The 23,541-nt window shown below is 39.8% G+C and overlaps 2 protein-coding genes across 2 annotated transcripts; one reads left to right on the forward strand and one right to left on the reverse strand.

Moving 5' to 3' along the window:
* The first annotated feature begins 57 nt into the window (after positions 1-57).
* LOC117295109 (peroxiredoxin-like) lies at positions 58-5,902 on the forward strand. Its single transcript, XM_033777675.1, has 7 exons — positions 58-149; positions 897-1,050; positions 2,316-2,454; positions 3,099-3,234; positions 3,819-3,922; positions 4,710-4,875; positions 5,763-5,902. The coding sequence occupies exons 1-7, from the start codon at positions 117-119 to the stop codon at positions 5,814-5,816; spliced, it is 786 nt and encodes a 261-aa protein (XP_033633566.1). The 5' UTR covers positions 58-116; the 3' UTR covers positions 5,817-5,902.
* A 3,876-nt stretch (positions 5,903-9,778) lies between these two features.
* On the reverse strand, positions 9,779-23,360 carry LOC117294866 (aldo-keto reductase family 1 member A1-A-like). Its single transcript, XM_033777408.1, has 9 exons — positions 23,211-23,360; positions 17,756-17,923; positions 16,721-16,837; positions 15,218-15,298; positions 12,838-12,954; positions 11,914-12,020; positions 11,517-11,682; positions 10,885-10,967; positions 9,779-10,101 (listed from the first exon to the last, which is right to left on the reverse strand). Exons 1-9 carry the CDS (start codon positions 23,244-23,246, stop codon positions 10,053-10,055), a joined length of 924 nt encoding a protein of 307 aa, XP_033633299.1. The 5' UTR covers positions 23,247-23,360; the 3' UTR covers positions 9,779-10,052.
* Positions 23,361-23,541: the final 181 nt, after the last annotated feature.

Raw genomic sequence — 23,541 nt, forward strand, 5'->3', positions numbered from 1 at the left:
CCATAGTTGCACTGTTTTATGTATGATTGCTAACAGACATAGAACAGCCGTTAAAGTCTGAGGACTATTTTACATGAGGGCGCTCGGCAGAAGTTTAAAGGTAAAAATCAATAAAAATGGCTCTTCAGAACTGTGCAAGATTGGGGTTGGTGAGTATATTGACTTATTGTAATGACATTGACTTAAAAATGTTCTTTAAATTAAAAAGGTTATTGAAGAACTATAAAATAACTAATATAAGTGCTTCTGCACCTATTGATGTGGGGTGGGCCGGGTGGGCTGATGAGATTGAGATGGGGGATCGGGCCTTGGTCTTGGTGAAGGGAAGTTGTGTTGTGTTGTGGGGGGCAGGCCAGTGCAGTGAGTGCAGTGTCACTCAGTGTGTGTGAGGGAGGGGGAGGGGCTGGGCCCAATTTCATGGCTCTGGCCTCTGTTTACGGATGCAGCGAATTATGTGCTTATGCCACGGCATGTGTATTCCAGGGGTTAGCGGCGGATTTTGGCTTCTGCACATGTGTACTCCACTTTAGTCGTTATTAGGCAATCTACTTTTTCTAGGCTTAATTAACTTAACCATTAAAAGGCATTACATTACAAGGCTAGCGCAGAAATTCGGCAGGTGCACACAAGTGGAGAATCATGATCGTAAGCACAGAATTCAGGGGTAAGCAGAGCCAGGAAATTGGGCCCAGCTGAGGTCATCAATAAATTCAGATTTATTTTTTTTACTTGGCAAAGTCCGCAAGATAATGAAAAAATATCAAATACAAAACCCAGTGGAAGATACATGGGCCAATTTGTTTTCGTATGCGATCAACAAATGTTACTCAATTAATAATACCGTTGTTAAAGTGTTTGATTAAATTTTCAAACATCTGTGTTATATTTTCCTGTAGGTGTCTTCATTTACAAGAAGCTTCTCATCATTGGTGCAGAAAGGACATAGCCATGTTCACACTAGAGCTCTACCGGCTTGTTTCTCTCTCAAGGGACGACAGAGTCCAAGTGTGAACAGGGTATACAAAGTGCAGGGTCATCCTTTCAGTACATGTCAGTAATAATCTAGCCTTGCTCAAGGCAGTCGAATTATTCACTCCGAAAAAAGACCGCCGCTGTATAAAAACCCACCCGTATTCACTGTGCGTAACATCGCACGACACGATGCCCCCGTACACTATCCGCATGCGTCGGCCGTCAGGCCAACAGCTTGTAGGGTCTGTGTTGAAGCAACTGACCTCATTACTATAATAAGCGAAGAGTTCCCACGGTCAGCTCATTACCATAATGCCCGCGAAAGACGAGACATGTTTACATCACACACCACCACCACGGACGCTCAGCGAGGTCGTGATAAGGGAAGTGCGTGATTGTCCAAATGAATAATTCATTTCCCTCACATCCTGTGTTGTCTGATAGGTCTGATGAAAGATATACATATTCATGGGCAGCATACTAGCATATCCGAGAGCCCCCCCATTTTTTTCCACTAGTGGAAATTTTTTCATGAAACACATTAAACCCGGAAGTTACAGACCCGACAAGGCTGTCGGCCTGACGGCCTCCGCATGCGGTTAGTGGTATGAGTGCGGATGACTTGTGTGCACAGTAGTCGTACGATGTGACAGTGTGTATACGGGTGGGTCATGCGGTGTGATCGCACGCACCACGCACAGGGTATACGGGTGGATTTACAGCGGCGTCTTTTCGGAGCGAATAATGCGACTGCCTTGAGCAAGGCTAGTAATAATCCACCAGGGAAACTTAACAGTGTAATTTTTGTAAATAGTTCTGAGCTGAACACGACCCATAACATTTAGACTTGTGGATAAGTCGTTGAATTTCTCTTCCCGTGAAAGCGTTCCAACTCTCAATCTTTCCGTAATTACGACTCTCTCCGCGATTCCTGCGACAATGGCGGTATTCTTACAAGACTGCTGGCCCCCGCCAGACTACTACCCCTCACGACTACGATTTTTACAGGCAGCCAGCTGCTTCGTGCAAAGAGCAGTGATCTCGAAAGAACAGTCCAGACAGTGTTCGATCGCGAAAACCTGATGCCACGACTTGACTATCTCACCGCGACAGACAAGTCTTGCCAACATAGGGCTAGATAGCTCAGTTGGTAGATCCCTGGCACATTAAACCAGAGGTTGCAGGTTCAAGTTCCACCCTAGTCAAATTTCTTTGCTCAAGTTAACTATATTTTTGTTTCGGTAGACATCTTATTATGGAATTACAGTTTGACTAAATTGGAAGAAACTGAACTTTTGAATGTGTGGAATTGACATGCCATTTGTTGCCATTTCTTTGATCAGCGTGTTGTCTTGACGTCAGTGTCCAACAACCGGCACCTAGTTTTAGCGGGAAAGCAGTGGTGAACGGAGACTTCAAAACGGTTAAGCTTGAAGACTACCGAGGAAAGTACCTGGTGCTCTTCTTTTACCCACTAGACTTGTAAGTAGTCAGTCTGTTTTATTAAAGTGACATGTTGCCTTGGATCGGGCGAGTTGGTCTATGAAAAGCGTCGACAAATTGACCCCACAAATTGGCATGCTGTGTTAGTTCACAACGTATATAAGGGAAACCATGCAATTTTTAGGCAATCATTGTGGGGATCATCTACTTTTGAACCAATTATGCATTACATAACAAATGGTTTCATAGACCAACTCGCCCTACCAAAGGAAGGGCTTCCCTTTTAGTTATTAAAGTTTTTAACTTGCTTTAGTGAACTTCAAAGTTGGTATCCCTTTATTGTCTTCCCTCATATGGCCCAGTAAAAAACAGTTGGTCATCCCTGTCCTCATCCATTTTCAAAGGTTTCTGATAAAATACCGTTTAATTTGAGTGAGTATAAATGAGACAAAACACCTTGCTTCAGTTAAATGAATGTTAAGTTGTTTTACCATTTTGATTATGGTCTTCTGAAAATAGTAAACTTTTTGAGCTATGAACCCTACAGTCTTGTGGGTATTTCCCCCAAACTCAAGCCCTGCTAGATGAAGTTACTTTTGAAAGCTCAAGAAACTCCTCTATTTATTTTTCATAAGTTCTTTACAATACTAATGATGTACCTTCTTTTTGAATTTACCTGGCAGCACCTTTGTTTGTCCGACCGAGATCATTGCATTCAGTGAGCGTGCTAGCGAGTTTACAGATCTCAATACCGTCGTCATGGGTGTGTCCGTAGATTCACATTTCAGCCATCTTGCCTGGATCAACACCCCAAGAAAGGTTAGTCAACGTTCTCCCTTCACAGTGGTCCGCCGGCCAAATGCCATTGATTGCACATCCATCAAGGCCCAATTTCATAGAGATGCTTAAGAACAGAAAGTAGCTAAGCACAATGACATTTTGCTTACAAGAATAAGGTTACCACCCAACTACCATGTCATATATGTACAATTTGTGACTGGTATCCTGCTCATTTCTGCTTAGCAGAAAATGTTCAAGCAATATCTTGTGTTATAGAAAAGTTTGCGGTAACACCATGTAATAACAATCTCTCAATGAGTTGGGGTGGTTCTGAAAAGAACCGTTGGATTAACTCGACGTTTCGATCAGTATGCTCTGATCGTCTTCTGGAGCATTCTCCAGAAGACGATCAGAGCATACTGATCGAAACGTCGAGTTAATCCAACGGTTCTTTTCAGAACCACCCCAACTCATTGAGAGATTGTTATTACATGGTGTTACCGCAAACTTTTCTATATCTTACTTCCACCATGCAAAGTTTCAAATCCTACAATATCTTGTGCTTAAGCAGTTTTTTGTGCTGAAGCAGCACTGATTTAATTCTCATCTTTTCTCAACTTCAGGAAGGTGGGCTTGGGAAGATGAATATCCCACTCCTTAGTGATTTCCAAAAGCAGATCTCTAAGGATTATGGCGTCTTACTGGAAGAGGAAGGAGTTGCATTGAGGTAGAGTGTTTACCTGTGCCACACCAGGAGCAGGGAAATTAACATACAGACATTTCTTTGATCAGTGGCATAGAAAGGGAACATTCTTTCTTTGGAAGGGTGTATAAAAAACAACTGCCAATGTTCTCTTCTATTTCGAGAAAGACAGGCGCGCACAACATGGAAAGCACACAGTACAACAATACCTCACAAGGTTAATCATCCTCACCCACAGCTGAGAATGTTAATCACCATTAAGGACGCTGTGGTAACCTGGTTAATAAACATCTTTGTATTGTTACATGATATAGCGCCCTCTAGAGTGCTAGGGGCTGATGTAACGGAAAACTAGTGAGAGCTGACAGGCAGAGTAAACAAGTGTTCAAGTTCATGCTACACCGTTTGTTGTCTTCATATATGTTCACTAATTGTCAGACGTGGACAATACGGTTCTAAGCGCAGGCATGTAACAGGCCTTTTGCCTGCCAGCCACATCAAACTGTGGGTGCGTTCGTTTAACTTCCCTGGGTCGCCCCCGGTGTGTGGCGGTTTTTTCTTCCAGGACGAATGTGGGTAATTATCTGCACACGTACATCCTGGGAAAAAAAAACGTCGCACACCGTGTCGACCCAGGAAAGCTAAACGAACACACCCTGTGCCCCCCCTCCCCATCCCCCCCCCCACCGGTTGCTACATCGCTGCCTTTAATGAATTGCATTTGGTTTGCTTCACACTCAAGAACACCCTTCAGAACAAATTTCAAATGAGGCAAATACTAAAAACAGGTTTTTCTATCGCTTGAACACAGAGGGCTATTTCTCATTGACCCAGAGGGGATTGTACGCCACATGAGCGTGAACGACCTTCCAGTTGGACGGTCAGTGGATGAAACTTTACGATTGGTCAAAGCGTTTCAGTTTGTAGCCGAGCATGGTGAGGTTTGCCCAGCAGGCTGGACGCCAGACTCCGCTACGGTAAGTTCAATGCTCATCTAACATATTTGTTGAAAACGCACTCCAATAAATAACATAAAGTTGGTTTCCACTGAAAAAATCTTATGAAAGAAGTTCATGAGGCTGGTATAATATCAACTTTGCAAATGAATTTTCTATAAAACACAGCCAATACTTACGTAAAATTTGTTTACATTTCGACTAGTATCACTAGTCATCCTCAAACCACCATCCAGTGACCGTAGCAGGAAACGGTGCCACCAACCCGACTGGTGGAGCCTCGTTCTGAGGATGACTAGTGATACTAGTCGAAATGTAAACAAATTTAACATAAGTATTGGCGGTGTTTTATAGAAAATTCATTTGCTAAGTTAAACAAATCTTGCTAAGGGTACGTAAAAACAGCATCCAGTGTACATTACTAGTGGTATTTAAAGATATATCATACAGGATTGGCATAGACAAAAAGCATCATTGTTGAATTTTTTTCTGAAAGCTTACTAATGATGATGTTCATACAAAATCCATTTTTTTTCCTGAAATTTATCCCTCTGAAATGAAGACAGATTCAAGAAAACTATCTCTAATAGCTGATTTCAGTTGTTGCAACCAGAATTAAGGACAGTGGGTGCGTTCGTTTAGCTTCCTCGGGTCGACCCCGGTGTGTGGCGTGGGTTTTTTTCCAGGACGAATGTGTTCAGATAATAACCCACGTTCGTCCTGGAAATAAAAACCGCCACACACCGGGGTCGACCCAAGGAAGCTAAACGAACGCACCCAATGTGTTAACTTGCTGAAAAGTGTGCATGGTTGTTCACCGTTTTCTCCTGAATCACACAATATATCGACTAACTTTGAAATCCTTATGTTAAGTCTCATTAAGATTTTTTTTTTTTCTAACTGTCTAGATCAAGCCAGACCCCAAAGGATCCAAGACCTACTTTGAGGCAGTCAACGAGTAAAGAAAAAGTGGTTTTCTTCTATCATTATCCAGATATTATCTCTAAAATATAAAAAAAAAACATAAAATCTTACTTGGTAACGAGCAATCGAGAGCTGTTGGTAGTATAAAACATTGTGAGAAACGGCTCCCTCTGAAGTAACGTAGTTTTAGAGTGAGAGGTATTTTCCCCTTAAAGTATTAAAAGACTTCAGCTGAAGCCTTTTATTTCTACCTGAAAGGACACAAATTTGTAAACAAGGGTGTTTTATCTTTCACAATTGTTTGCGATTTTGATGACCAATTGAGCCCAAATTTGCACAGACTTGTTATTTTGTGCCTATTTTGGGATACAACAAGTGAGAAGACTGATCTTTGAACTTTTACCAAACTGGTTGGCAAACGCCATAGAGTTGTGCACTAAGCCGATGCATTATCGCGTCTGCGTCACGCAGCCATTAGCCGTGTACAAAACAGCGTGATATTCCCTCATTTTCGCAACCAAAATGTTAGTGCGCACGCGCTGTGTGCAATTTACGTATTTCAAAGGAAGGGTCTATTCAGACACTGCCTTTAGAAGTAACTTGTTCTCTCCAGTAATTTATCTTTCCAAGTTGCTTGGTATTTCATTTAAAGCTGACATATTTGTCAAATTTTTTACTCAGGCTTTTGTTACTATAAACAGTATCTATGCTCTTTTTATTGCAAATAAAAGGTTGAAGGCAATAAATACCCTTTATTTATCAATTTCTGGTGCCATAAAAGTGTATTAAAATGAAATTTGCTTGATTTGTTTGAAAGGATCAATAAAAAAATCATGATTTATTTAAAGAGCAAGTTAATTCCCGTCCTTCAGTTTACAATAAATGTTATAAAATATAAAAGTGTGTACAGTTTCATTAAAGTCACCTGGAAGTGGTATTTTGTCAAAATAAAGCTTTTGTCACTAAGATATGTGTTTTGATAAGTGGAAACTGAATACACAGTTCATCAAGGTTCTAAAAAAATTAGTTTTTATTTTATTTTATTTACAAATTTAAGAGTTTGCCTCGACCCAAGGCGCAGTTTGTGACGTCAATCGAGGCGCGATATTTGAAGAGAAAATGTGTAGTCTGGCCCCGTACACTTCGTCTGGGTACCTGATCGGCATGATGCGTATGCTGTGGCATGTAGGACCTGTATTTCAGCAGTGGCATACATTATAACCAGAAAATAGGTGTGGGGAGCCTCCACGCTCAGAACTCTTGCCCCCCCCCCCCCTCCCACAACATAATTTCAGGCTAGCTGCTTCACTTATCAAACTTTAAAGACGCACTCTCGTCAAAGCACCAGCGACAAATTTGTGCCACGAAAAGTTTACTTTAACCCAATGCGACGTTAGCTGTTACAACCCCGGAGGGAGCAAGCTTTTATTTACGCGAGCTCAGTCTAAATATAGACCCGTGCTGAAGTTACAATCAGTGGCCAGATTTCCCTGACTAATGGTGGGTATTCATGTTCATTGTACAGTGTTAAAGAAACTAAGCATGGTGTGCAAAAAAACGTGGCTGCTTCCCAACTTATGGCAGAAGCACTCGGAAACGGCCATGGCTTTCCATTAACAATAAAATGAACTCTTCAGGACAACAGTCAATTTGGCCTCCGTGATGTTGTGTATGAAATTTGGGAAGTCTAGGTAGTGCATTTTGATCTGCTCTACCAGCCTAGCTCCTAGTGGATGATACCTATGCCTACATCCTTACAGACTGTGAACGGGGATAGCCCCGTTTCAGCTCCAGGAGTAGGTGTCAACGTGCCCCTGGCGACAGTTGATTTGGGTCATCATCCCAGGCCAATTTAAAGACAGGGGACACTATTGGTAATTGTCAGAGACTAATCTTCACACTGGGTGTATCTCAACATATGCACAAAACAACAAACCTGTGAAAATTTGAGCTCAATCAGTCGTCGAAGTTGCGAGATAAGAATGAAATAACAAACACCCTTGTTCAACGAAGTTGTGTGCGTTCAGATGCTTGATTTCGAGACCTCAAGTTCTAAACTTGAGGTCTCAAAATAAAAATTTTCGTGGAAAATTACTTCTTTCTCGAAAACTATGTCACTTCAGAGGGAGCCGTTTTTCACAATGTTTTATACTATCAACCTCTCTCCATTACTCGTCACCAAGTAAGGTTTTATGATGATAATTATTTTGAGTAATTATCAAGTGTCCACTGCCTTGAAAGGAACCCCTTCTGTCCGGCCTTGTGAGCTTACGGCGATATCTCATAAAAGCTGCGCGTTGCTTGCTTGGTTTGTTTACATTGTATACCAACTATAAAGCCCATGACTTCGGTCGCTGAGCGTGTCTAGACTGATGGCAGACCAATGACTGCATTTTAGAATTGAAAGACAAATTTACACCACCTGCCACAGCAGTATTAAAACATTGTAGCTTTTTCCCCTGAAATTATTAATTATTATTAACATCAAAGACGGACAAGGGAAACAAAAATTAAATTCTTTTCAAGATGCCTGAACAGTTATTTAAAAACTCTTGTTGAATTATTCCTCATCGTACAGTTTACTCTATTGTGTGTGATTTCCTGTTTTTGCAGTACATCAACACCACATAAAGAAGTAAATACTGAATATATTTTTGTTAATAAAATAATTCAATCAACAATTATATTGCTGGATTCTTAATTGCTTTTTTAAATGCTGCAGTTGAGCATGAAAGCTCCTTATTTTAAAACATCATACAATTTCATGATTGTTAAAGACAGTGGACACTATTGGTAATTTTCAAAGACTAGTCTTCACAGTTGGTGTATCTCGACACATGCATAAAATAACAAACCTGTGAAAATTTGAGCTCAATCAGTCATTGAATTTGCGAGATAATCATGAAAGAAAAAAACACCCTTGTCACACGGAGTTGTGTGCTTTCTGATGCTTGATTTCGAGACCTCAAATTCTAAACTTGAGGTCTCAAAATTAAATTCGTGGAAAATTACTTCTTTCTCAAAAACTTTGTCACTTCAGAGGGAGCTGTTTCTCACAATGTTTTATACCATCCATCTCTCCCAGTTACTTGTAATCAAGAAAGATTTTATGATGATAAATATTTTGAGTAATTACCAAAAGTGTCCACTGCCTTTAATTGAAGTGGTAACTGCCGAAATCAATAACATGTGTTAAATTAAAAATTGGCAAGGAAATACTTGATTGGAATGGAAGTGAATACAATACCCAGGAAACCGAGCCTCAAAGTCAATCAAAGTTTATCAAATACTGAAGCAGGGATCAATTTCACAAAGAGTTAGGATTAGTTCAATTTAGGACTAGTCGTAGGAGAAAACTCAAGATTAGACTCAGCCTAACTCTTCGTGAAATCTTTCCCAGCTTGGACATAAAGTGAAACTGCACTTTAAGACATCAAGTTGTGTATCTAGAGGTAAAGTGTTTTATCAAAGAATTAATAAACTGACTCAACTTTTTGAGAAAGCTCACTCAAACATTAAAAGACTTCAGGTTCTGAAGCCTTGATATTATGCATCTGAAAGCACACAAATTTGTGCACTATGGTGTTTTTTCTTTCATAGCTCTCTTGCGACTTGAATAACCAATTGAGTCAAAATGTTCACAGATTTGTTATGTGATGCATATGTTGGGATACACACCAAGTGAGAACACTGGTCTTAGACAATTACCATAGGTGTCCAATGCCTTTAAAGATACGCCCTTCGACGTCAACATGTCGTTGTCCTTTGTTTATACTAATTTATTACCAAGATTAATTAATTAGTCAATTGGATTAACCAAATCAAACAGAACCATTGCAAGAGTCTCAGGTCTCAAACCAAACCATGTAAGGTCGTGTCTGAAATGGCGACTTCGGCAACAGCTATGGCTAGATCAGCCAGTGTTTTTAAAAAAAAAAAAAATCTTTTTCGCCAGACACACAAGGCCGGAAGGCCACTTCAAGGTGTGGGCTACAATTTGTTTTTTTTCAGGATTGTTGCTACCTACTCCTAGGGCTGAAACAGGGTTACCCCTTTTACAGTCCAAACAGATATAGGCTTGGGTAGGCTTGGGTGTCATCGATTCAAAGCTCTGCTGATCAAACACCAGAGCTTGAATCCGGTGCTCTTAACCAACCGCTCGGCCATGACACGCCAGTGTTGAAGAATAAGCAGATGCGCGATCTAGCTGTAGCTGTACCAGTAGCCGAAGTCACATTTTGGACACAACCCAAGTATCTTCATTCACATTGTTGTTACTGGACACTGATGTCACTGGGAAATGGGTGATGAGGATGGTCCACCCTGTACAGAAGAAACAAGAATAGGAAGGGGGGGAAGATGATGAGATTTTACACATCATGGCTTGAATATATTTAAAGACTTTGGACACTATTGGTAATTACTTAAAACAATTATGAGCATAAAAACTTACTTGGTAATGAGCAATGGAGAGCTGTTGATAGTATAAAACATTGTGAGAATTGCCTCCCTCTGAAGTAACGTAGTTTTTGAGAAAGAAGTAATTTTTCACGAATTTGATTTCGAGACCTCAGAATTAGATTTTGAGGTCTGGAAATCGAACATCTGGAAGCACACAACTTTCAATATTATCTCGCAACTTCGATGACCAATTGAGCTCAAATTTTCACAGGTTTGTTATTTTATGCGTATGTTAATATGCACCAGGTGAGACGACTGGTCTTTGACAATTACCAATATTCTAAAAGAGATGTTAAAATTGCATCAGGATTAAGAATTGGTTTTACCCTTACACAGATGTGTGTAAAGCACTGTATACTCAGTATACTCAATTGCAGGGTTATGAGCGAGGAACAAGGTTGACAGCCATTTTGCCAACTCTTCAAAGTTTGTATATGCCTGCAACCGTGGACCTCCTATTCTCCCTCTCTTGCATATATTCTAACTTGTTTGCAACAGCTCCCATTGGTTTTGTACACGTTTCCAACTGTGGACCTTTCCTAGGTTTGAATGTGTATACCTACTCTTTGCCACTCTTTTCATCCCCTTATCACACAAAATGTGTTTGAATGCTGAAATGAATTATTTGGATGAATAAAGACTTACCAAGACAGACAGCAACCTCTGTAATTCCTGTTGAGATCATGCAGTGACTTCATGTCACTTGCGCTCAACTCAAAATCTAGCGTCTGAAAATATATTGAAAAACGATTTTTATTTTTTTAGTGAAACTTTGGTCATTCAGTTTGGGCAAGCCTGCGCCCCCGACCAGTCATGTGTTAAAAGCAGGACCGAGAAGGTCGGCAGGGCCCTAGCTTGCCGAGGGAACGACCAGAACTTAGTACAAGGGCAAGGCCAAGTCCTTTGGGGTGTGTGGCCGAGCGGATAAGAGCATCGAACTCGAGCTCTGGTGTTTCTGCGTGGGTTCGAGTCCCCGTCATGACACTTATGTCCCTGAGCAAGACATAAATTGCTTCTCTCCACCCAGGGGTAAATGGGTACCTATGAGGGCAGAGATGGTTCTTGTGATTGATTTAGCTTAGTAGTGCATATTTGTTGCACAGGCTGTATACTGCCCGGGGAGCTGAGACGGTTCAAGTAATCAATAAAATAATGTTGGAAGCTGTTTGAGACGCCCTTCGGGTGTGAAAAGCGCTATATAAAAATGTGTTTTTATTATATTATTATCAAGTACTCCACGAGCAAAAAAAAGTAAACACATCTAAAACACAACTTACCTGAAAGTTCTGTTTTATTCTGGATGGAGTGACACTCTTTGGTATACAGTTAACACCCCGTTGTAGAGCAAAGCGAATAAGCACCTGGGCGGGACTCTTCTGGTTGGCCTCTGCAATCCTGACCACCTCTGGGTCAGCCATCAGATTGGGGTCAGTCTCTTTGACCCTGAAAGAGTCAACAATAATGGGATCAGAATAGAAAAACTAATGTCTCTTGTTAAGACCCAAACGTCTTCTGGTTGGCATCTGAAATCCTGACCACATCTGGGTCAGCCATCAGACTGGGGTCAGTCTCTTTGACCCTGGAAGAGTCAACAATGTGTAACTCCTTATTTTGGTGCAAGCCGCTTTTGACCGCTATGGTCTCTCTAGGGGGTTAAAGGGGGTCTTGACTTACCAAGGGCGGTCAGGTGATCCAAGAGGGCTGTAGGCAGTTACCGAGATATTGTTATCTTGACAATATTTGACGAGGTCATCCTGCGTCAGGTAAGGGTGCAGCTCGATCTAAAAAAAAAATGAACACAAAATTGTTTTAAAATGTCTTATCAGTTTTGCAGATTTACAAGTAGAAACTCAGTTGAACTTGATAAACGTTCATTGATCTAAATTAACCGATAGTGACTCAGCAGTTTCATATTTATATCTAATTGACTAATACTCATTGAAATCAACGAAAGGCAAAGAAAGATTATTGTTTGTGTAGATTTTCTTTCCGCTGGATGCGCCGTGCGTGCGCACTAATATTGTGTACAGATAAAGTAGTGCTGCCGGTTAAAAAAGGGAACCCTGTCTTTGACAAACATGCTTAATCACGCAGTGCATTTATCCTCACATATGTGAGGCTGCGTTTCACAGGAAGGAAGGAAGGCAAACTTATTCTTTTAACACTTCGGGAATAATTTCAATGCGAACAGGGCTTTAGAGGGCTGGACACCTCAATAGGGACCTTGTGAGGTCATGAGGTCCTGCTCTAGTCAATTTTTCCCTGCTCGACCACAAAGTATTCAAAATGAATATTCATTACCTAGAGATTAGAAATAGGGACCTTGTGAGGTCATGAGGTCCTGCTCTAGTCAATTTTTCCCTGCTCCACCACAAAGTATTCAAAATGAATATTCATTACCTGGAGATTAGAAATAGGGACCTTGTGAGGTCATGAGGTCCTGCTCTAGTCAATTTTTCCCTGCTCGACCACAAATTATTCAAAACGAATATTCATTACCTGGAGATTAGAAATAGGGACCTTGTGAGGTCATGAGGTCCTGCTCTAGTCAATGTTTCCCTGCTCGACCACAAAGTATTCAAAATGAATATTCATTACCTGGAGATTAGAAATAGGGACCTTAGAGATTGACTGGATTTCCTGAATCATGGACAAGTTGAAGTTGGATACCCCAATTGCTTTGCACAGCCCTCCGCCAACCAGTTGCTCCATGGCCTGTAAATAATAATTATAACAAATAATAACAAAATTCTTTTATAGCGCATTTTCACAATAACCGTATCAATGCGCTTTACATAAGTGCCCTGGTCATAGGGCCAATAACATCCCTTTTTAATGCTTCTCAGCTCCCTGAGGAGTATACAGCCCTGAGAAGCAACAAGCGCCTTATTCATTCACAATATCAACCTATACCCTCCCAGGTACCCATTTACCCCTGGGTGAAGAGAAGCAATTAAAGTATCTTGCTCAAGGACACAAGTGTCACGACCGGGACAAGATAAGAAGTATTCAACAAAATTGGTTAATTACAAAACAAGTTTCCCCTTTAACCAACTGATGTGTATTTTTAGCACTGTTTACTCAGCACTTTCCCCGAGGTCTTTGAAAAAAAACCGCCACATATGAGATTCAAACCCATGAGCTTTGCATGCTAGAGCAGCGTTGTCGTACCACTCGAGCATCGAGCTAGCCTGGTTGCTAGAGGCAGTTTGAATCCAAAAATAGTAATCAACATTTTGTATATAGCGCAAACATTACAGTTAAAATCTCAGGTGTGGACATAGAGTATCATTACCATGTGACTTTATACAATTGTTGCACGCAGTGACGGAATCCATGGTGTTTTGTACACCCGAGGGGGAAAATGGCACCCCAGGGTGTACAAAACCCAAGGACCCCCATCACAGCACAAAAAAGGTTATTTTGGTAACATTATTATTCCGAATATCATGAAAGAAGTTCATCAGGCTGGTAAAATATCAACTTATTAAATGTACTTTCTAAGAAACACAGCCAAATACTCACGTAATTTTGTTTACGTTTCGACTAGTTTCACTAGTCATCCTCAGAACGAGGCACCACCAGTCGGTTGGTGGCACTGTTGCCTGCTTCGGCCACTGGATGGTGGTTTGGCCGAGTGTGTCCTCCCCCGGGGTGGAACTTGGGGTATGAGGGGGTCCCATATATGTGAAAGTTCACACATATGGGTATTTGGCTGTGTTTCTTAGAAAATACATTTAATTAGTTCATTATTATTCCTCTTGTCAAAGTTTTGTTGTCATCTTCAAACATTATTATGAGGGATTATGCATATTAATAAGCAGACAAACAGTTGTTCAAATAAGAAACAATTCTTCCCTGTTCCCTCAAACCTGCGTCTGTTTCGCACAAAGTGCTGGAAATCAACCAACGGTGGGAACCATCAAGGTAATGTACACCGCTAAACAAAACTCATGTTACCCTCTGCGCTGTGCGTTATGCCAAGCGCGCATCCTTAGCCATGGTACATGCGTCTTTGTATCACATCATGTGATTTGTTCTCGACCAATAAAACTTCACCATGACTAGAATAAGTATTGTCATCAAATTACCGAATCACAAATTTTATACTTGTGCATTTTACGTCATAGACATTAATTAAACCAATGTTTGTCGTTTGGCAGCTTGGCATATACATGTATTTCCACTTGTCAGAGCTTTGACGGATTCCCCCATTAAAGGCACTGGATACTGTTGGTAAATACTCAAAATAAAAACTTACTTGGTAACGAGCAATGGAGAGCTGTTGATAGCATAAAACATTGTGAGAAACGGCTCCCGCTAGTTTTTGAGAAAGAGGTTATTTCTCACTAAAATATTGAATCTGAGGGAGACTTCAGGCCTGAAACCTTTTTTAGGCATCTGAAAGCGCACTAATTTGTGCAACAAGGGTGTTTTTTCTTCCATTATTATCTCGCAACTTCGATGACCAATTGAGTCAAAATTTTCACAGGTTTGTTATTTTATGCCTATGTTGGGATACACCAAGTGAGAAGACTGGTGTTTGACAATTACACAAGGTGTCCAGTGTCTTTAAAGGGAAGGTACACGTTTGGTAATTACTGAAAACAAATACTAACTTAAAGACTGACTTGGTAACGAGCATTGGGGAGCTGTTGGTAGTATAAAACATTGTGGGCAACGACTCCCTCTGAAGTAACGTAGTTTTTGAGAATAAAATAATAAAAGACTTCTAGCTAGAAGTCTTTTATTCCTATCTGAAAGCACACAAATTCGTTCAACAAGGGTGTTTTTTCTTTCATCATTTTCTCGCAACTCCGATGACCAATTGAGCTCAAATTTTCACACGCTTGTTATTTTATGCTTAAGATGGGATACACCAACTGAGAAGACTGGTCTTTGACAATTACCAAACGTGTACCGTGCCTTTGAGAAGCTAATCTAAACTAACAAAAAGTATAAATCTAGAAGCTCTTACTATCCAGGTGTCTTTGTAATGAATCTCTGGAGCAATGATGAATTTGCCGTTTGCATCCTTGGGAAACTTCTCCTTACCCCTCTGAAAACAAAAACATTAGCCCAGAAAGATTAAAGGCACTGTACGCTATTGGGAATCACTCAAAATAATCGTTGGCATAACAACTTACTTGGTAACAAGCAATGGAGAGCTGTTGATAGTAAAAAACATTGTGAGAAACGGCTCCCTCTGACGTAACGTAGTTTTTGAGAAAGAAGTAATTTTAATAATAATAATAATAATAATAATAATAATAATAATAAGACTTGTAATGCGCACATATCCACCCTGCTGGGTGTTCAAGGCGCAGAAATTTTCTACTTAAAAATATTTGAATTTGATTTCGAGACCTCAGAATTAGATTTTGAGGTCCCGACCAATTGAGGTCAAATTTTCACAGGTTTGTTATTTTGTGCATATGTTGACATACACCAAGTCAGAAAACTGGTCTTTGACAATTACCAATAGTGTCCACTATCTTTAAAGAAAAACAAAGGAACCTATTATTAGCTTTTTGAAGGTTTGATCGACACTGTACGAGTGCACAGTTTTAACTACAACATACGTTGTGACTATGTTGTTATATTTTATTTTATTATTTTTCAAAACTTAGTATCTTTGTTTTTACAGCCAAGTTGTAAAAAGGTAATTTAGTTTTACTATGTTTTTACCATCACATCGTAAAATCTGTGAACTATGTATGTTGCTATCGAATGGCCAATCTTGGCAATGATCAATCTGAAAAGTCCCAATCAATAATTGCACTAGATTGGCTTAATGTTAAAATAATTTTTGTCTCAGTGATACGAGAACTATTTCATCATGTATAAAAGTATTTACCAGTTATGGTAATTAATACGTTTCACATGCTAAAGCTGAGACAAAAATTTGTGTGACATTGTTTTACTCAAAAACTACAGCAACTCAGTAAATAATATTTTAAGGTAAGCTTTCTAGTTTCATTATATCGTTATATTCAAACGGTGTAGGTTTAATGTAAATCTCTTGACATTGTGTTTTGTGTTACAAAAAGTACCCCAATCCTTTGATAAACTAGTAAAATGTATTGAACATATAAAAACGTAAGTGTTTACAGGCAGTGGATACTATTGGTATGTACTCAAAATAATTGTTAGCAAAAAACTTACAAGCAATGGAGAGCGGTTGATAGTATAAAACATTGTGATAAACGGCTCCCTCTAAAGTAACGTAGTTTTCGAGGAAGAAGTAATTTTCTGTTAAATGTTTGAATGTGTTTTCGAGACCTCAGAATTAGATTTTGAGGTCCCGAAATCAAGCATCAAGAGTGACAAGGGTGTTTTTCTTTCATTTTTATCTCGCAACTTCGACGCCCAACTGCACTGAAATTTTCACAGGTTTGTTATTTTGTGTATATATACACCAAGTGAGAAGACTGGTCTTTGACAATTACCTAAAGTGTCCAGTGCCTTTAAGAGACTATACCTGGTATGCCATGGGCCAGTGCATTAGGTAGAGATCCAAGTATTCCACACCAAGTTGCTGAAGAGTCTCCCTGCATGCCCCTTCCACGTCATCAGGGTGGTGCATGTTGCTCCATAGCTAAAACAAAACAAAAACTTTTATTTTTCATCTTATTTGCCTCTTAGGTTCACTGGCTCCACACCTACTGTACAGGGCCCAATCTCATGGCTCTGCTAACCGCCGAATTCGGCACATACGGTCACCATTCTCCGCAAGCGCCAAATTTCTGCGCTAGCTGTTTAAGCGTAGAATGCCGAGTAACGAGGAGTACCACATGCACAAGCAAAGACTCCCTGCTAACCCGTGAGATACGCTTGGCGTAAGCACAGAATTCCCTGCTTCCGCGAGTGCTGATTCTTTGCTTATGGTAAGCAGAGCCATGAAAGTTGGGTTCTGGTCTGTAATTCAGGGGTGAGAGTCATCACTGCTGATAAAAAAGTCTGAAACGGGGATCCAGACCTTAGGAGGTTCATTGAAATGATCGCATTTCCACCTTTGGTAACCCCTGGGGCTATAGATTCCAAGGAGTACATTTTGGAAACAATATCCAAAGCACTACAGAAGTAGATTAAAGAGCTTGCCACATTTTTAATAAAGGAGAAATACAAAACATCTTTGGGCTAGATTAGAAGCTCAATCAGAATTTTGTCCATAATTCTTTTGTAGACTGATTTTTAAAGCACCATTACCTTAAGAAGAAACTATAAATAAATAGTAAAACTTGCGGGTACAACCATGTGTAATAGGGTGAGTGTTGGCTATGAAAAGAGCCGGTTGGGTCTAGATGATTCGAACAGTATACTTTGCTCCTCTTCAGGAGAAGACGAGCAGAGTATACTGTTCGAATTGTCGAGACCCAACCGGCTCTTTTCAGAGCCAACACTCGCCCTAAGAGATTTACACATGGTTGTACCCGCAAGTTTACTATTTATTTGTAGTTTCTTCTTATTTCTCCACACCATGCAAAGCTTCAAACAATACTTATAAAACCATTACCTTGCTGGTGATGAAAACATCTTCTCGCTTGACGGTACCATCCTCAATCTTTGCCTTTAAGCCAAGTCCTACCTCAGGCTCATTACCATAAGCAGCGGCACAGTCAATGTGACGGTACCCGACATCCAAAGCTACCTTCACAGCATTGGTAACTTCACCAGGCTTTGACTAAAATGCAAAAGGAAAAAAACTATTCATGTTACATTTCAGCACCCTCTCACTTTCTGACCACTTAAATCATCCAAGCTGTGGTTGTGAGTAATGTACATGTATGTAGATGTATGTAGATAATACATGCCAGCCTGCCATATAATTTCATTTGGTTTATGTAGTATACAGTCAGCCCTCCTACTTTCTGACCAATCAATAACTTTCACTGAGGTTTTGAATAGACAAACTACGCTAGCTTGCAATGACATTTTACATTGGCGAATGTATTAACACAATTCAACCTTCCTAGTGAATGACCACTCAATAATCTTCAGGCGTAAGCTTCGTTTTTGAAAGGGCAAGGGCACCAACGCATTTAGGAAAGGGTTTCCTTATGAACAAATTGTAAATTTCTACAAGCTGAGCATTTTTTAAGAGCACCGAGGCAATGATCAGGGGGCATGGGGGCAATAGCCTTCGTTGCCTCAATGAAGTGTCAGGCCTGAATCTTTGACTGTGGTATATGCCAGCCTGCAATACAATAAACCTTTCTCATGCTGCCACCATCTTGGTCACGTCCCTCGTATCGAATAACAATAAATGCATGCTAATAATCATCTTGCAATTATGGACCAGACTATGTTGTTCTTCCAGCCTTGGTTTGGTAACATTGATATCATTGGGAGAAATTTAAGATGGCTGCACCATGATTAGGTCTATATGATGTGCTGAATGCATGTCAACCCTTCTACTATTACTCAGTGACTGACCATTCAGTAATCAGTCACTGTGGTTTTGAAAGACTATAGCTACGGCAGCCTGCAATTCAATATCATGTTCTGAATGCGTATACAGTCAACCCTCCTACTGTCTGTCCATTCAATATCACCTAATAGGGTTTGAATAATGGAATCAATGTGTGGTGAAGAGGTTTTCAACTAGTGGTTTAATCCCAACGAGGCCTGGTTCTTGATAATTTTACCAAGACGAAGTCTAGGTAAATCATCAAGAACAAGGCCTCGGCGGGTTTAAACCACTAGTTGAAAACCGATTCAACACACTTTAATTCCCATTCATAAATACCTTTTTGGTCACAAAAACATCAACACTTTTTGGTCAAAAGGTAACATAAATGCAAAAATTATAATTGTTACAATGATTTCTTTCAACACAACACCCCTCCAGCTTTGAAATGGTAAGGCCCTCGGGTAAACAACTCCCTATAAGGAGATGCTGTGCGCGCTGCGCGTATCGCGTGATGTTGCACAACTGTTTCAGCCGTTGCTCTCGACCAATAGGAATGAAGAAAATGTCTTATACGCACAGGTGCAAGCACGCGTGTCACGCCCATGTTTCAACACTTTTTACTGGTGTTAAATCATCCGCTAAAACAACCCCTCGTGATGCCCTCTCGACCAATCAGAATGGATAAACTGTCTTCTAAAGGTATTTATGAATGATGGATAAACTGTACATACTAGCCTATATACAATAAGATATCATGGGGTATATTTACACTAGACAGTCAACCCTCCTACTGTCTGACCATTCAATACTATCCACCGTGGTTTGAATAATAGATAAACTATGCCAGCCTATCTATACAGTACACAGTCAACCCTCCTACTGTCTGACCATTCAATACTATCCACCGTGGTTTGAATAATATATAAACTATGCCAACCTATCTATACAGTACACAGTCAACCCTCCTACTGTCTGACCATATGGTCCACTTTGATTTTGAGTGTCACTATGATGTCAACTATGCCAGCATGTAATAGGTAGTTAACAGCCATTATACCCTTTGCTGTGCAGTGCCAATTTTGTGTTTCTAGTTTTTATGGCAAGTGTAAAAAAAAAAAAATCTTTTTAGAGAAATGATAAAAGGTAAAGGTTGGGCCATTTTTCGCTTCTGATCAATTAATTTTTTAGGCAATGAAAATGTAAAAAGTAAATATAAGAATCACTAAATTTCATCCGAATCATTGTGATTTTTCCAAATAATGCAACATTCCCAGAAGTATCTCATACATGTTATCTTGCATATTTTCTAGGCTAGTTTTGCCGCAAAGCAAACAGACATTACAACAGCTCAAAGGTCAAAAAGCTTAGTGCAACAATCAGTGCAACAAAATAAATGATAAGAAATTACAACAATGGTTTTTGAAAATTAATGACTTCGTACATATTTAATCATAAGCCCTTCCCATGAATAATTCATGAAAATTTGAGCTCAATCAGCCGTTGAAGTTGCGAAATAATAATGAAAGGAAACAACACCCTTGTCACGCAAAGTTATGAGCTTTCAGATGCTTGATTTCGAGACCTCAAACTCTAATTCTGAGGCCTCGAAATCAAATTCGTGGAAAATTACTTTTTTCTCGAAAACTTCAGAGGGAGCCGTTTCTCACAATGTTTTATACCATCAACTTCTCCCCATTACTCGTCACCAAGTAAGGTTTTATGCTAAAAATTATTTTGAGTAGTTACCAATAGTGTCCACTGCCTTTAAACACTTTTTAAAAATGCTAAAAAGAATACAAAAATAAAAGAGGATGCATTTTAGCACAACATTAAAATAAATTAATAGTATTCTTTTTCAAATTCTATTTTCTATACCATTTTGCCAAAATGGTGTGGCACCAAAAAAAACAGTAGACAGATGTCAGAAAGTAAAACTTTCATTAGCAGAAGAAAATTCAACCAGCATTTTAACTCGTCTGTTTTGATTAACACAATAAAAATGCAAAAAAATATAAATATATAAAATTTAAATGAATTACTTTGCCAAAAAAAGTACATAACAATAAAGTGTAGTTGTCCATAAAAACAAGAAATAAATTAAGAATACAGCAGTAGGCCTAAAGAATAGGTTAATTAAAGGCAGTGGACACTATCGGTAATTACTCAAAATAATTATCATCATAAAACATTTCTCGATTACAAGTAATGGGGAGAGGTTGATAGTATAAAACATTGTGAGCCACAGCTCCCTCTGAAGTGACGTAGTTTTCGAGAAATCAGTAATTTTCCACGAATTTGATTTCGAAACCTCAAATTTAGAACTAGAGGTCTCGAAATCAAGCATCAGAAAGCACACAAATCCGTGTGACGGGGGTGTTTTTTCTTTCAGTATTATCTCGCAACTTCGACGACCGATTGAGCTCAAATTTTCACAGGTTCGTTATTTTATGCATATAATGTTGAGATACACCAACTGTGAAGACTGGTCTTAAACAATAACCAATAGTGTCCACTGTCTTTAAAACAAAATTTTGCAATGTCAATATTACGAATACAAAGATAAAGCATTTTAGCTAAGCTTGGCTACTCCTAGAGCTATTTCGGATTTGTTCCGCTATTGTCGATTAACCACATAGGTTTATATCTCACGACAATAACGATACTGGTTCATTGAATTTTGGCACTGCAAATCTCCTTTTTGTTTTTTTTATCTCCCCAAAGTTAGGCCTTATGTGTCCTTTAAACTCTCATTGGCCCTGTGGGCGACAGAAAATCAACTCCGCAATCTCAAAAAAAAATTTAAATGATAAATTCATACCAGTATTCAGTCCCCAACTACTCCGTTTTACCACTACACTACAAATGCAGGTTGTCCCCGACTGTGCACGTATTTTTTTCCCAGGACAAACGTGGAGAATTATCTGGCACACGTTCATCCTAGAAAGATAAAAATACTCGATCCATGCTTTGTGTACAAAACATATGGACACACACGTCTGGACGAACTGAGTAAAACGGACTAGTGGAGTAGATGGGGACTTAATTACGTTAACAATTAATCAAGTTTTTCAACAATTTTTGAGAATGCGGAGTGGATTTTCTGGACCATCCCCAGGTCAATGAGAGTTCAAACTCCATGAGCCTAATTTCCTAAAGAAGAGAGATTTGCATTGACAAAAGTCAAAGAACCAGAATCATTTTAGTTGTGAGACATGTCCGTCTATAGTTGCGATAACGTAACCCTCCTGCCGACGGCGTAGCCGGAGGGTTACGAAGCAGACGCAATGTGAGCAGGGCGAAATGGTTAAAAACGTACAATTTCGACAAATAGTCAGCCAAAGCTCCGCCCCCCTCAGGTTCGAATTTTCAACCTGGGTCTTTCGCTCGGGAATCTGGTAAGTTTTTGTGCCATTTCTTCAAACTATTTCCTCAATCGTGTTTTGAGTGATATTGTAGGATTCATTAGACATTGAGGATCAAGTTCGTGTTTCTAGAATTTGTGTCATGATTTTCAAAAGTGGTAAAAATGGAGCAAATCTGCTGACTAGCTGTCGAAATTGTACGTTTTTAACCATTTCGCCCTGCTCACATTGCGTCTGCTTCGTAACCCTCCGGCTACGCCGTCGGCAGGAGGGTTACGTTATCGCAACTAGTCCGTCTATAACTTATATTTATAAGGTTACGGGAGACGATAGTGGTACGACCCCCATAGTTCTAGGTCCCTCAAGGAGTACATTTGTACTGTAGGCCTACACTAATATATAATAATAGGGGTCCTACTAAAAGCCGACAACTCGCCGACAACGCCGACAACAAGTCCAGAGCGCCGACAACTCGCCGCCAACAAGTTTTAATTACCTCGAAAATTGCCAATATACCATAGATGTATTAGAACTATATGTGTTCTGTAATATAAACATAAATTTAATGGAAAAACTTCACGAAAAGTGTGAATTTTTAACCAAAAAAAAAAACTGAACGTTCACGGAAAACGGTCGGACGCCATCTTGGCTTAAAATCGTGTTCGGACCAGTCCATTATGATGCGGGTGAGTCAGACTTAGCAATAGAGGGCGGGCGTCATGCACTGTGCACACTGCAGTGAAGGTCTTCACATGAAGCCCGCCCTCTGTGGTTGACAAGTGCTAAATCTAGCCGTATCATAATGGTCTGGTCCAAACACGGTTTTTAAGCCAAGATGGCGTCCGACCGCTTTTCGTGCAAGTGATGTTTTTTTCTGGTTAAAAATTCACACTTTTTGTGAAGTTTTTCCATTAACTTTATGTTTATACTACAGAACACATATAGTTCTAATACATCTATGGTTTATTGGCCATTTTTGAGGTAATTAAAACTTGTTGGCGCCGAGTTGTCGGCGCTCTGGACTTGTTGTCGGCGTTGTCGGCGAGTTGTCGGCTTTTAGTAGGACCGAATAATAGATCTACTTCCCCTCCGATGATATTCCGTGGAATGATCAAGCAAAAACAAAGTGACCTTCCTTGGCCAAAAAATATGTGAATCAATCAAACTATCGAATGCAACTCTTTGATTTACTTTACCTTCCAGGTGCCAAGTCCCAGAACCGGCATCTTCATTTTGTTGGCAAGCTCAAAACAAAGGTTTTAATCCAATGTTGTAACGATTAAATGCAATTCCACTGGCAAAATCACCGACGCAGCTCCACCCCTTCAACAACTAGCCTATCAACAGCGTCGTCTGTCAGCAGCTAATCAAACAATACCGCATGCAGGTTTACTATAGTCTGGTAATTCGTCAAATGTCTTAGTAACTCGCTATATATAAGTCAATGTACCAGAAACGGCTGTTTTATGAAAATTGTAATGTGAAATTTGTAATGAGCAAACGTAGGAATTATAATTCAAGAAATGT

Source organism: Asterias rubens, chromosome 9, assembly GCF_902459465.1.
Source record: "Asterias rubens chromosome 9, eAstRub1.3, whole genome shotgun sequence".
NCBI lineage: Eukaryota > Metazoa > Echinodermata > Asteroidea > Forcipulatida > Asteriidae > Asterias > Asterias rubens.

Excerpts from the sequence above, each read along its gene's own strand:
- LOC117294866 (XM_033777408.1), bottom strand. The coding sequence starts at position 23,246 with ATGAAGATGCCGGTTCTGGGACTTGGCACCTGGAAG. Across the intron at positions 15,299-16,720 it reads ACTGGCCCATGGCATACCAG|AGGGGTAAGGAGAAGTTTCC; the intron begins GTATAGTCTCTT and ends TTTTGTTTTCAG. Across the intron at positions 12,955-15,217 it reads ATTACAAAGACACCTGGATA|GCCATGGAGCAACTGGTTGG; the intron begins GTAAGAGCTTCT and ends TATTATTTACAG.
- LOC117295109 (XM_033777675.1), top strand. The coding sequence starts at position 117 with ATGGCTCTTCAGAACTGTGCAAGATTGGGGTTG. Across the intron at positions 2,455-3,098 it reads TTCTTTTACCCACTAGACTT|CACCTTTGTTTGTCCGACCG; the intron begins GTAAGTAGTCAG and ends TTTACCTGGCAG. Across the intron at positions 3,235-3,818 it reads GGATCAACACCCCAAGAAAG|GAAGGTGGGCTTGGGAAGAT; the intron begins GTTAGTCAACGT and ends TCTCAACTTCAG.